Source organism: Rhopalosiphum padi, chromosome 2 (genome assembly GCF_020882245.1).
Source record: "Rhopalosiphum padi isolate XX-2018 chromosome 2, ASM2088224v1, whole genome shotgun sequence".
Taxonomy (NCBI): Eukaryota; Metazoa; Arthropoda; class Insecta; order Hemiptera; family Aphididae; genus Rhopalosiphum; species Rhopalosiphum padi.
This window is the reverse complement of record NC_083598.1, coordinates 90,617,772-90,633,564: the sequence shown is the minus strand read 5'-3', so window position 1 is coordinate 90,633,564 and position 15,793 is coordinate 90,617,772. Positions and strand designations below refer to the sequence as shown.

At 24.6% G+C, this 15,793-nt stretch overlaps 1 protein-coding gene across 2 annotated transcripts in view; it reads left to right on the top strand.

Annotated features, from left to right (window-relative positions):
* Window positions 1–15,793, top strand: part of LOC132920315 (rap guanine nucleotide exchange factor 4) — a 197,338-nt gene that overhangs the window by 43,162 nt on the left and 138,383 nt on the right. The window contains exon 1 of one of the 2 annotated variants that reach the window (XM_060982599.1): window positions 5,967–6,110. The exons of the other annotated variant lie outside the window; for it this stretch is intronic. Coding sequence (XP_060838582.1) covers window positions 6,107–6,110 — 4 coding nt within the window. The 5' untranslated portion in view covers window positions 5,967–6,106. Of the gene's footprint in view, window positions 1–5,966; window positions 6,111–15,793 lie in introns of those variants that run through there. 2 annotated transcript variants of the gene reach the window in all.

Sequence of the window (15,793 nt, the reverse complement as noted above, 5' to 3'; positions counted from 1 at the left end):
TTATATCTGTTTTATACCCCGAAGATAGATGATATACAATATGTTTTTGTATTAACTATAGTGTTTATGTTTATTTTAAATAGAAAACACTCTTTAATAATACAGTGCTATTTATAACTAAGACAAAAGATATACTTTAAGTTCCATTTTAAATTCGGAGTGGAGCAAATGAGCAATGATTGTATTAATTTTACAATAATAATATATTATATTATTTTTGGGTTTGTCAGATTTTCAATTTCTAAATTTAATTTATGTGCAAAACCTAGAACGTTTTTGATACTTAATAAAAATAGTTTGTACATAAATTTAAAAGCGAGGAACTTAGACTAAAGTGAATTTAAAGGATTCTCAACCCACTTACCCACCCAGGTTAGGTTAGAACTAGTCTATGATAAGTTGATATTGAATTCAAAAATGAATATATACTATTTTAATAACCAAATACTATATATTAATAATAAAATAATAGCAGCGTTGTCTGAAACTAAAAAAATAAATTAAATAATGTAATTAGTATAATTAGGTATATATTTTCTTGGTTTTTATTTATTGAATTTAAAAAAAAACTGCTTTATAAAAATCAAATAAAAATGATGCTTCCACCTACAATGAACATTATCTGATGTAATTGCAGATAATATATGAAGTATCAAATTAATAAAACATTAACTGTATATTTTATCAAATAACTGGTGTGAATAATAATAAAACAAATTTGATTTGTATGAATATACATATTGTATAGGTATATAGTTTTCTCTGTATCGATTTTAGATATGTAGTGTAAGATAATATCTTATAAATACATTACATACAATGTATAATTAGTAAAGTTTGTTTAAAGAGTTTGAAACCCTGGGAAACACTAAAATGCACTCAACTAATTTACTCCAAGTATATCTTCAGTGAGAATGTTAAGATTAGTGTTATATGTATTGGAAGTTCAAAAAAATAAATAAATAAATATAAGGAAACAGTTGTGTATTTATAGAAATATACATAAATGGTTCATAATTATAGAAGACGATTAGGACAACTATTTTAGATTACAAATGAAATGTAAAACGTATTGATTTTAAATTATGTTTCATATTGTATTATTTTCTAAGAAGTTTTTATTTAAAAAACATGAGATTAAAATACTCCATAAGTTCCATTTTAGTTGCTTTTCGTTTTTTCTATGTTTATTATTTGATTTTTAATTTTTATAGCACAACACTGACTACGATTCTGCGCCGAAAGTAACTAAAATACCCACTACGGTCTACGACAAATCTTTACATAATCATTTCTATAACCGGTGGCGAATGAGTTTTAACTTTGAATTTATTTTTTTTAGTGTCTGCGATTTAATTCTTCTTCTTATTTATTAAATTATAGTAATATGTCCTAAAAATAATTATATTATAATAATAAATATTTTAATTAGTAAAATAGATAAAACTGTTTCAAAATAAAATACACACGATTATGAAATATTATTTTATTATAACGTCTTATAAAAATTACTTTTCAAGGTTTCAAGCAAATTCATTTTCATTAATATAAATATACATTGTACATTCAGTGGTTTGAATAATTATTGTGAATATTAGTTTGTAACTTTATAATACAGGACGTGGTGTCACTCAGTGTAATATACTAATACAGCTATATACAGCGGCAATACTGCCTTTACCCTTTTATTAAACTTACAAGTGAATGAAGTATTTATAGAAATTTATTCATAAAAAATTATTAAAGAAATTGAGTGATTATATTAAATCTTAAATAATATTAAAATATAAAGAATAAAACATTTTCCATTATTTTATTTTGGATTTTCTCTTGTATTATTTTAATTTAAATAGATTAGAAAAAAAGTGAACTGAAAACGGTATTTCAAAATGCAATAAAATGTTTTAAGTAGCATGATAATTGAATTTGTATAGTCGAGAAAACACCATGGAACATTTTACAATAATTAATGTTTCAGTATAAATTCAAATTAATTTGAATATTTATATAATATTCAAGCCAAAATAAGCATGAAATCGTATTATCGTATTATTATTTTTTGAAATAATATAAGAAATATAAGAATAATTTATAACTTTAAAATTCAACTTTTAATTGTTGAAAAGTATTTATAATATAATACTAATTATATAAAATATGGCAATTTGTCTAGAGTACTTAAACAAAATGTTTTTACTTTTTTTTTAAATAATGCAAAAATATTACCTAGTACAATTATGATATAGTTATTTATAAAAATGTTTACACATAACACATGTACTCACAATAAATTGTTATATCGGTATATATTCGCACCCTGAATTTATTAATAAGGGAAGTCACTCATTGGTAATTTTAACTCTCGTATAATATTCTTTTTTTGAGAGAGAATACAATTTTTATTTATTTTATCAGAGTAATCAAGAAATGTTTAGCTCATTAAATGTAACTATTTTATAATATTTTGTATAGATATAATTATAAATTCTTTTTTATGTTAAAATGAAAATATTTTTATGGATTATATTTAATGAACTAGAAAGATGGTTTACTTTTACAAATCATAATAACTAGCTTAAGACGAGAGCAAAATATGTATTGATAATTATGCATCGAATTCGGTGCACACGGGTTGTAGGTTTAGTGTGGAAGATCAAACTAAGTAAGTATTAACTTTTATTTTTTTTTCGCTAAACGAATTGTTATTTTTGCAGTCGTATTTTTCTCTGATAAGTTATAACGCAACCTTTTATATTTTACTTTCAAAATAATAATATATGATATTAAAATAAGCCTCCTTATTCATTTTTCCATCAACTGAAAAACTTATATTCTTGTTACGAAAATATAGAACTCAAGAGATAACTAAAATCAAGCATGTATTGTATAGAAAGAAAAAAATTGCGAATGGCCTTTAAATTACAAGTGCATTGTGTCTTGTAAAATAAAGGTAATGGTAGATACTAAGCGAGTTTAATGTGACTTCTGGGGTACTAAATTGCGTAAGTACAAATGGGCCATTGTGTTTTTCCAGTTTTAATATAATTATAGGTATTTTATTACACTATTATGTATAGCATATCTGCATATATAGTAGTTTAATATACGTTTAAATTTACGCAACATCTTGGGACAATTCAAAATGGTCGACATGGGATTTTTTTATTTGAATAACCTACTAACTCCCCGATATTATGTGACATGTGTATGAACACTATGAACTGAATTATAAAATGTATGACATACAAACAAAAAATATAGAAACTGCATCCAAACATTTTTATAAAAAAATCATTTATCATTTTTATTTTTTAATATTCTGTAATAAATGGTGTAATTTCTTTTTAGTTATTTTCACATTACAGTTTTACTGTGTTCTTAAAATAAACGGTTTATACAAATTTAGCAAATATGTGTTGTATTCATATATATATATATATATATATATATAATACGTTAATATTGATTAACTTATTATGCCAAGTATTTCTCGTATATCAAATCATAAACGATAATTATAAATCCACAGATTATCTATATGTACTTAAACAACTATTTAATAATATATAGTATTTAAAATACTTATCATAAATTATTATACATGGTTTTATTATTTTTAAGATATAAAAGTCGTTTGCGTAAAATGTATAAATAATAAAATAATACCTACATTATTATTATAAGATGAAATTTAATAATATTATCTCTGGAATTATTATAATCGCCCACACGTTTTCTAAATCTGTAATAATATTTTATTATTATTTATTATTAATCGTTTTAATATTATAAAGTTTAAATATTATACACTACGTTGTGGGATGTGAAAACTTAAAATGAATTAAAGTAGTTGTATACATTTTGAATGTACCTATATTAAATGATATGTATTTTATATTGTTTACTTCATACGTTCATCAAACAATTTATTACTTATAAATAGATACTTTTTAATACAAACGAATATAAAATCACATGACGCGTGAGTTACGACTATATTAATAATTAAAATATATTATAATGAATTGTGGAAATATTACCTCACATAATACGAAGAAGAAATGCATATATTATGTTTTTGATGATAAATTAATTATATAAAAATGATTACAACATGCATAATATATAAAATTATAAAACATTTATTAAAACTGATCACACAAGATAAGTTTTAATATGATATTGTTTGGAATTATTTTTTATTTTATGGTTAATGGGCAGCATAGTTTATAGGATAAATAATTTAATAGATTTTCTATACGATTATCTAAATATTATTTCAATCTGTTTGGCTGGTTTCAATATTCATTCCATTGTGAAATAATGATTCTATAAATTAGCATTTATATAAAATAATCAACAGTATGTATATACATACCGAATAATTGTACCATGTATATTATTTTAGTTGGATAGCTTGTGGCACCAACTAATATAATATGTATTTAATTAAATTACAAACAATGCAAGCAAATAACGTATACGCGTATAGTGTAAATACAAATATACATTGAATAAAGACAAAAGGTATAGGTTATTCTTTCTTTGGTATATACCTACTGTTTTTCAGTGAAGTCTAAATAAAATGATAGAATACAATATTAAACGTTATTATAATGTTTAATATTTAATAATTTGAATTTTTTACACGAGTTAGTAAAATATATAATATTATTTATAGTTTATACTTTTAAAATATATTATAATACTATGCATTGTTTTGTATGGCCGAAAACGTGATTAGAAGGATGTTTTCAAATTCTATTTGTACTTTGTAGGGTTGTAACGACCTTTCATGACTGTTGGGATACACAGGTGTGATTTAGAAAGTATTTTTGGAGGATAGGTACCGGTCGCAAAAGTTTTTACAGTCCAATGACTTTGTTTGTCTGTAAAAGTAAAAGTTTATATGGTCCAACAAGTTTGTTTTATAGCCTATACTTTTGAAGAATATTATATATTTACGTTACCTAAAACATGCTATACTATGTACATATATTATGTTACGTGCCAAAATGGAAAATTGGTCATTGTGAGAAATTCTCGGCCAATGTTCACAATGCCTTTTATAGTTTGTTTATACCAAATTCGTTTTAAATTATTCGCACATTTTGTACAATTTTCGTTTATTTTTCGAGGGAGTATAGATAAAATAGTTTGTTACACCAAGTTATTATAGTTATAGTTCTATTTATAGTATATCGAACTGATAAATGTATTACAAGCGACAGACATTTACTATCAAACCATTTAGATATCTTCAAACGATCAGACACATCCAATGCATCATCCAACCCGTATAGTAAATCGTTGGTAATTGTATTTTATTGTTATTCATATATTTTCCAGCTAAATAGTGGAGTGTGTAAATTTAAACTACTTTTAAAATTAAACATTTTACATGTACAATTACACCACGATTAATTTGCGAAATTAGGGATCGACAGAAAGAGCAAAAGATGATGAAAAATAGAGCATCTTAGTAATGGAAAATTATGTGACTCATCGGTGTTACAAGGGTTATCAATGTTCCAATAAATAAATAAGAGCATTTTTTATTAAATAATTTTTTTCCATTGTGCATAATATAATACACGAGATGTTTACATTGTAGTCCAAGACCTCTTGGACATCATAGTTATATTAATACGTCGCGTTTGAAACATCATTCTTCACTAATAGAACTTATTACTTAACGCCATTTAAATAGTTTAATCGTCAGAAGCAAGTAGTGGTGAAATTTGTTTCATGATTACGCATTTCAATTAGTTGCTTACGAAATGTTCAATTGCCTGACTACTTTATAGTCTGCGTCAATTTAATCTAAAAACAATACACTACAGCATGACCGGTTCTAAATTAAATGCCCCGTATTCGTCCAATAAACACTATTTACACGCGGATAATATTATTAGTCATGCGTAAATATTTGTGAACAAATAGTGTGTCCCAAGGCGTGTATAGAGATAAACTATATGGTTTCGTCCAAGATAACACATTTTTGTTCTGGTAAATCATAAATGTTTTGCACTAGTTATTTGCGTTCCGTGATTTAAGACACGAATTATCTACTGAAACATTGGTTATTTAAATCCATTGCTATCTAATGGGTAAGTAAATTAATTAATTAATGAAAATTTCTTATCGTTTTAATGTATCTAAAGATAAATAATTTTAGTATAAACTTTGACTGTATATTTGTGACATCAGACTTATTATTTTCAACAACAACGGAATGATTTAATTTTTAATGTAATAAGCAATACTGAATTTTCAAATAATTGTTCGAAATAACCGTCAACTAAATACTACTTATTAAAAAAAAAAAACATTTTATTTTAAACTACATATATTGAGACGTTAAAATACAATGTCAAATAATTTTCAACCTTTTTTTAGTATTAACTGAAAGTTTATTCGCTTATGTTAATTTAGATTAATTTATAAATTTAGATTTATTTTTTAAATCAAATATTTATAAATTTATTAGAGTTACACAAATGTTCAATTTATCATCTTATAATTATAATTTAATACATTAATAAAATAATACTAAATAATATATTATATATAACAGTCAAGGTTTTGCACTCAAATAAGTTAATTTAAAAGAGTAATCACACCTATATATGTTATAGATCTATGGATCAAATATACATGACGTACACAGATACCATCATAAAAAGATACATTTCTCAGATATTATCAAAAAAACCGAACTCCACCTTCCAAAATGTTGGACTTTATTTTCTTATTTGTCATTATATTTAATTTATATTTAATAATCAATTCCTAATTATTATTCAAATTGTAAAATAAAAAAAATATTTGGGTTTAGGGTTAACCGGAATGTTTTATCAATTATACTTAAATAAATTTATAATTAAATGTTAAAATTTGGGCGAGCATGCTTATACACGAGTTATAGATGTATTAAAATATCGTTTGCACGCATTACGTCAAAATATAATGTCGTTACGAACGTTTCCTCCCAAGAGCTATGACGTCGACGACGACGACCTCGATGTCGTCACTATATATACCCACTTATGGTACGAGTATAGCCTAATTGAACCCGTGGGGACGTCCCACACCTGCCACCAGGTGAAAAGTGTGCGTGCGTGTGTGTTTTGAGGTAAGGGGTGTTCACTCGAGTACGCGGTAGAGAGGTAAACTGTTGTATGTATTATTATTATTATTATTATTATATACACGCAGGCCGATGAGTTATGGCGATCCACTGACCGTGACCATGGTAGTAGTAACTATAATAGTATAGTAGTCATATGTGTGTGTGAAAATATTGGATTAAGTCCGACTATCTTGTCTAAAGCCATCAATCACGCGGTTGCCTCACGTTGGTTCTGGTTACGCGTCAAACTTTTTACAAACGAGAAGCGGTTAAACGATAGGTACCACGAGCGCATCTCTTAGACATCGTCTATTTGTTATATAAACATTTTACGTAATTATATATTATATACACACACAAAACGCCAATCGTGCATCGTCGGTGGTAACGCATAGGGTGATTCATTAAGCATGCTCACCACATTTTTTTAAATAATACATTCAAATATTGATTTTTGAAATTTTTAAGTGTACCTATATTTTCACATACTTACATTTTTGTAAGTCATTTATAAGAAGTGTCAGGTGGCGAATCGAACTTCTTGTTTTAAAACGAGTGAACCACTCATTTTTACTGTAAAAAACATACAATAGGTATACCATTGAACTGATATCCGCTCAGAACCACTTTTTGATTGTAGTGATTTATCATTTCTTACAAATTAAAAAACGTATATCGCACTAGCTTGCAGTATCAATTTAAAGGAAGAAAGAACTTTCAACAATTGCCTTGTATATTTTTTTATGTATAGTATTTTTTTTTTTTTTTTGATTCAGATCAAAGTGACATGGGAAACTTTTATTTGGTTTCTCTACACTTTGTGGGTACACCATTATAGCAAAAAAAGCACTCGTACAGAACTTTTTCATACTGAAAATTGAACATATTATAATGGTTATAATCCTAAAGAGAAAGCATGTCTTGATATTCTTAGTGGTTTTTAACAAAAATCAAAAAATATATTAAAATCATATCTACACTATACACGTGCGATTTTGATTATTCGATTTGAATTTTAAAATTGTATGCACTAAATAAGGTTTGTTCATGATTGATTTTAAAATTTAAAAAAATAAATCAAATGTTTCAATTAATTATCATATATTGCTTTTTCAGTTCATACTTCATACACGCCCACTTGATAACAGTTTTACAAGTTCAGATGATAAAACAAATCAACTCAAAAAAAAAAAAAAATTATAAAAACGTTTTCTTATAATATTTTCACTATTATTTTGAAGTAAGATAACCGCGTTAAAGTAATCACCCTTTATGTATTATGTGCGAATAATATATATATATATATAATATTATATGTATATGTGTTTATATTAAAATCTGCTATTGTATTCAAACAATGCAATAGCCAGACATTTTGAAAAAAGAATATGAATTATAGTAATGGGAAGTGCCTTAATTTATCTTTTTATCTTCATTCAATTTTTTTCTTAAGAGTTCATGGACATAAGGGAATCAAGAAGAAAAGATTGTAATAGAATAATTGATTGATATGATAATAAACTACTGTATTTTATTTATAAAGTAAATTTGAAGTTACAAAGTATTGTAGTATAAGCACCTAAGTATAATGAAAGAAAATTAACTAAATAATATATTAAAATTTCATTTTTCATATAATATTTTTTTTATCCCAAAAACTGAAGAAAAAGAAACAGTTTACTTAGTGATTTCACTCATAACCTTGCACTAATAATTATTAAGAAAATGTTATTTAAAGCATATTAAGTTGTTAGAGTAAACAATAAAATGCATATAACAGAATACATTATTTATCTATAAGTTAAAAATGCAAATTTAATATTACAAATGAATCATGTTTAAAATGCATTTATATCTGATCGACGAAGCACTATGCTATAATCAACCATTATCAAAAAAAAATATCAAATATTTTTTTTTCTACTATTGCTTTTACACATAATACAGCATAGTATTGTATGATTATATATACGAATATGATTAGTTTCAGTTTTTACGATTTTGTTCATATTTTTGTTGAATAATTTAGTAAAATATTAAATACCTAAATATACATATTGTATATGCGTTTATGTTTTAGTAATATTGTAGTGCTACATTTTTTATTCACCCCTATGAAGCCCACCATCAAAACTATATATATATACTGTGACATAAATCCTCAACAGAATATGATATTTCAATTTAGTGATTTTGGTACATAAATTATATATTATAACATAATATTATATATACAGTGAACACATAATAGTGAATGGCTTTGAATACCAGGACGGTTGTCCTTTATATTGGATTGGCATACATGTGACTGCAAATCGAAGATTAAAGGACCGGATGTGATATAATACCTTTTTACATGACGTGATCCAACGTTCGGCAGTACTATTTCGTATGTTCTATATTTAATAATTATAATTTACAATATATGAATAGAAAAAAATCAAATATTTTTATATGACGTATACAGTGTTATACTTATAATACAGGATATTTAATAACTGTTACCGGTTCGGGCATTAACTTTTTTAAAAATTATCATATTTTAAAATGTTATTATTGCAGTATTTTATATAGTCTATATTTAACTAAAAATTACATTATTTAAATTTGTTGTGATTTTTGTTTTTAGAAATCTAATATGTAAAATACTATATAGAAGGATTGTATACTTAAATATTTTTAAGTTTCAATAAATATTATTAGGTTATTTAATGTATTTAAGTAATAATTAGATTGCTGAAGTTCTAAGTTGGTGAGATAAAATATTTTATTTAATAGCATGGATAGCGAGAGGCGTAAGAGAGTGAATAAAAAACGCGAAGGCACTCGTTTTTTGTATATTGAGTATATTATTTTTAAGGTATTGTATTGTATACGATTACAATACAAGTATATTATCTTCACTGTATTCGTTCATAGAATCGGACTAATAAAATAGCTGAACGAAGAAAATCAACATTTTAAGTATCAAACTTTACCCAATTAAAAAGAACAGCTTTTTCCGTTCAATAATAATTAATAATCAGTCGATTATTTCAGCTATAACGTTATATTACGGGGTGTCCCACGAAGATTTAACAAATTAAATTTTGTTCTAATCAATATTTTTATAAAATTTTTTTTTAATATAATTCATAGTCACTTGAATTACATTTTAGTATACATTTTTTATTTTTTATTTTTTAATATCGAAAATAAAAACTTAAAAATTGATTAAAAAAATTTCCAAAATATTCAAAATAGCCTGATTTATCTGGATTTCTGAATCTATCAGATTTAAAAAATAATTTAGATGGTAAAAACATGTATTTAAGTTGAGTGGCTGATTTTTTACAATTTGTTTAAATATCATTATTCTCGATATGTAAATTACGATCTAATCGTACTAGTGTGCTATTTATAGACTTGCAAAATAATGACATTTTTAACTTATCTATGTAAAGTACATTTTTTTTAATCGAAAACATAGCAAACCTCTATTCTTATAATTTTAATTATCAGTTATCTGTCTTCATGTATATTTCTATTAACATTGAAACTATTATATGTTTATTATTCTATATAAATCTTAAATACAATGTTTACCTTCTATCAATTCTCTAGTAAAACGCTAAAAAATTGTTATAAAATTATGATTCATACATCCAGTAATAACGATATAATATGTACTTTTAATTCGAATCTAATTGTTCTCGTAAAATTATAAATATGACACATCGAATTTTAAGGTGAATGTTTGAATTGTACAACAATTATTAAAAAAAAGTAAATATCATCTTCAATTTAATTTTATAAAATGTAATTCATAAAAATAAGCTCCTATGCTTAATAAAGGAGCATTTATTTTCCGATAATATCATTCTATCATTTTAAGCATATATCCGTACTTACAATAATATATTATTTTATATTATTATATATGTCATATACACGTAAGATAGTGCAAAATGTACATACAATAATATATTGCAATCGTTCATATTTGATTATGCATATGTATAGGTTATCGTAATCGTATTCTAAATATAACCCACTATTCAGAACGTATTAAAGTTATTTATAATTTATTATGATTTTAATTGAAGGCGCACCACCAAAGTTATGCAACATCAGATGACATTATTAATTAACTAATGGGCGTATATACATATAGCTTATTGAATTGTATTTATATCATAATTAATATTTTCAAAGGGTAACGAGTTCAGTTTCATATCAAAATCACATTAAACGCGCAACGTTTTACTTAATAATCTCATTGTCTATACATATATATTAAAGTAATGTAATAACATTAATATAAATCTTAATCCATAATTATACTGACGGATAATTTACTATATTATACTATATAATAATTAGTAATCTTGATCGCTAAAACTACGACTTAACTAGTAATGGAGTTGATTTTTTTTATAACTATCAATAGTTTAGCTATTTGAGATTAATAAACTTACAAAACGTTTATTAGAAACAGTGAAATACAATTAAATATATAATATTCAATTCTGAAATTTTTACTAACGCATTTGAATAACCATTTTCAACTAAAAAGTAACAAGATACTATATTTTATCAAATGGTTTTTACTTTAATGATATGTATATGTATGAATGGACATTTTGTTTATTCATTATAATATATTATACAATTTAAATGGTTTTGAATTTTTTTTTTTTGTTAATTTATATTATGTGGTATACGCAATAAAATTTCCATTTTGAAAAATTTATGCAATCGTTTTATTTTTATGAGATCCAATTAAATTCAATTAATTATTGATTGTAATCAATTAATTGGATTCAAACTTATTTTACTATATACTCGATGAGTATTAGTCATACTCTACACTACGAATATTTATACTGTACTTTTCCGTTATGTCCCGCTAATGGTTTTTTAATTATAAAAGTTGTGTAGTTAATTATTAAATTACATTAAGACATTTAAAATGTTAATGCGCTCATCGTTATTTATTTACAAAATATATAGAATAAATTGTTTTTACATTTTATGTGTGGCTTAATTTAAAAGTATATCGATGAAAGCGTATACATATAAGCGTGATAATATTTTGTGTAAAAATAATTTAATGAATACTAAGGAATAGTTTGCTATAAAAATGTAGATCATTTCAAATTATTTTTTTTTTTCAATAATAATAATATATTACATTAATATACTTTTACCGTGCTCTTTATTATTCTAATACTTTACCATTTTAAGTATATTATAACTAGCATCAAATTATCGCCACATAGTACTAATCACAAATAAGTATGGAATATATGATGACACAAAATGAGCATGTGTTAAATAAATAAAAATCAATAATAATTCTTGGAATAAATTTAAAAAAATATTTATTTTGTATAATATTTTTCTTATTTACACAAGCGCCACGTTGTTAGATATAAATAGATGATTGAATTTAATACATTTTTTTTTTAAAGTTAAAAAATCGATAATTTGACCTACGATCTCCATTTTTTACTTTTGATATTTCTCCAGATGTATATTTCTATTTTCTGTATTTGCCGATGACCACATGGTAAATCAAGGTATATTCAATTGGTTTTATAGTCCTCTGGGAGATAAATGTGTATTATTTCAGTTCACAGAAATATGGCTGCCAATAAAAGATTGGGGCAAGAAGGAAAATTACGATTAGGTCAGACGTACGAAAACCGATGCCTCCTAATACATGACGATTTCTTTTTCTTCCGGATGATCTCTCTTTCATAGTTCGGATTGTTCGTATCCCCAATGGGTTTATTTTATTTGTCTGAAGATGCGTCATACGTTTAGGATTTTTGCCATCATATTCACTACGAACCAAAGTTTATTACAGGAGAATTATATATAATAATCCATCTATTTGATCAAAAATACAATCAACATTTTGAGTTTAACATTTACAATTTATTTTATCTAGGTATAAAGAAAAATGAACAAACGCATGTACCTAATATTATAGTAAAATATATTTTTTTATAGCAATTAAAAATGTAAAACAATAAATTATAACATAATATATTTATTATATCTATATAATGAAATATTAAATGAAGATTATGCTTTTATTTCTTATAAATTTAAGTAAGCAAATTTTATCTTAACCATTAAAAATAAACCTTTATTTTTACATTTTGTTGAGAGTCAATTTCATTTTTATAAATAATTAAATATCTGTGCATTAAATATATATCCAGTGATGGATAGGGTTCATAATAATTTTGTGTGCAAAAAAAAGGGTATACTTTTCTTGAGTCCAATATATTGTATCATTTATATTATTTAATTGATTAACTTTTAATGTTGAACATAATTTTATTTTATTTTAGTGATGTTTAGATTATTTTAATGTGCAGCATATTTTATTCTCGTAATTATTTCAACATAACGGAAAAGAGCCACAATACAAACATTTGACTTTTTAAATCATTTAAATCAGTTATCTAAAATATACAAACATTCAAATTTTAAATATTATATAGACACGAACAGATAACCCCTCAACTCGCAAAAAAAATATCTGTATTATTATAGCATAGAACTCAGCTATAAGAATGCAATACTCAATTGAATATTATGATAATATTATGTATTATTCATTGCATCTGTGTACCTCTATTGCCTATACGTTACGCCGTGTAACACATTTTGTGAAAAAATATCATGACTGTATTCAATGACCTGATGTCGGAAATCTCTAGAATATAATATGTTACCCATTATGCTGAAAATTAATAGGTTACCTGTTATATGTTGTATAATGTTAAATTTGTGATTTTTTTTTTAATAATTTTAACATAAACTAACTGTTGTACATACAAAAAATGTGATTTTATAATAAAAATTAACAATAATAAATTCCAATTCTTACTAATTGTATTTATATTATTAATCATATATTGATGCTGTAGCTACTAGATAGACATATATTTTACTATTTTTGTAATATATTTAAATTTAAATTTTACATAAAAAAATTATTTAGAATTATATAATATATTATATTATTATGAATGCACATACAATGCCATTGTTTAATTATACTTTTCTGCGGAGCAGTTTTTTTTTTTGTTGATACATTAGATTAGAGTATTTGTAATCTTGTAATCTCTGAGGCGCAGCCCGTTTCACCCAAAATCAAAATTTTCCATTTTAACCAGCCATTTTAGTCGTTTTAAAAATTACGTCGATACAAATTACCAATTATTATTGTCTATTAAAACTACAATTATATGACTATTATATTTATAAATATTTTTTAAATTTTCATGCATATTTTTTACAAACTCATATCTAGTAACTTTGACAGATTTACATAAAAGTATGCATACGTTTTTCGTCATATTCTTATCTTTCTTTTTAATATTTCTTAAACTTTCGAAGATGGTCAGTGTTTAAAAATAAATATTCTCTTTATTCACCACTTGATATTGGACGTATATAATGTAGCAGAACACGTACGTTTCACGCATCGCCTACAAATAATTTGAATGTGTATTTAATAAAAGCTATCATATATTTATCTCGCTTAATTGTTATAAACATAGTTATCCTTAAATATTGATTTAGACAAATATTTTAAATTAAAACTGTCCACAACTCAAAACTCGATAATCAGCAACTGCTAATTAATACGTCATGGAAGTAACTGTTATATTCACGTGGAAACTCCTTTATAATAGATGTCCTTCGACGATTATGTCATTCATTTGATACTGAGATAAAAAGGTGTATATGTTATCGGAAGTTAGTATGTGATCACAACAACTACGAGTCCGTATAATAAGTATAAATATTGTATTTTACCGCTTCGTGGTTTTTTCTGGATAACGATAAATGAAGCTCAAACATTATTTATAAACCATTTCCAACATAATTTTAAAACAACTAAAATGGATTTGGTCGTAACGGGTATCCGGGAAAAACGGGAAAGGTTGATTTTGGTCGAAACGGGTCCACCCAATTTCTGGTTGGTTTAGAAGTTTTTGTTACATATTTTCCCGAATAAAAATGTCCGGTAAGATAAAATCGTTGATCAATACCTATTGTTAAAGCAACATCTTCTTAGCACTTAGTTGATAGTTATACTATAACAATAATATGTCTGTTGGAATTTAAATTGAAAATGGTAGTTATTTTCAGTATACACTAAACATTTAATTGATCATAATGATTTAAGGTAATATTTCCAGACTTTCAATGCATTGGCATTCATGAATGTAAACATCCACTTGATAAATGTCAACATACATCAGTTTCAGTCATCTCAATAACACATCGGTTATTTTATTCGTAAAGGCAAAGGTTAAGTTATGTACATTAAATATTAATGGAAAGAAACAATAGTTACATTTGACAAACAGAACATCGTCAGTATTGTAAATAAATAGTATGAGAGTAAAATTTGACAGAGCAAAATGGAAATAATTCGCGTGTTTAACATTTAATGTAAATATTTTATTATTGTTGACTATTATCACGGTTATATAATATGTTTAGGTGTGAAAATCTAAAAAGATCGAGCGATACTGAGTATTGATGATATAATATTTTGATCATTCTGTGAATACGAATTTTATTCAATGAAACGAAATGTTGTTTCTATAATTTATAAATTAGTTATGTCTGTTTTAAAGGTGGCACAAA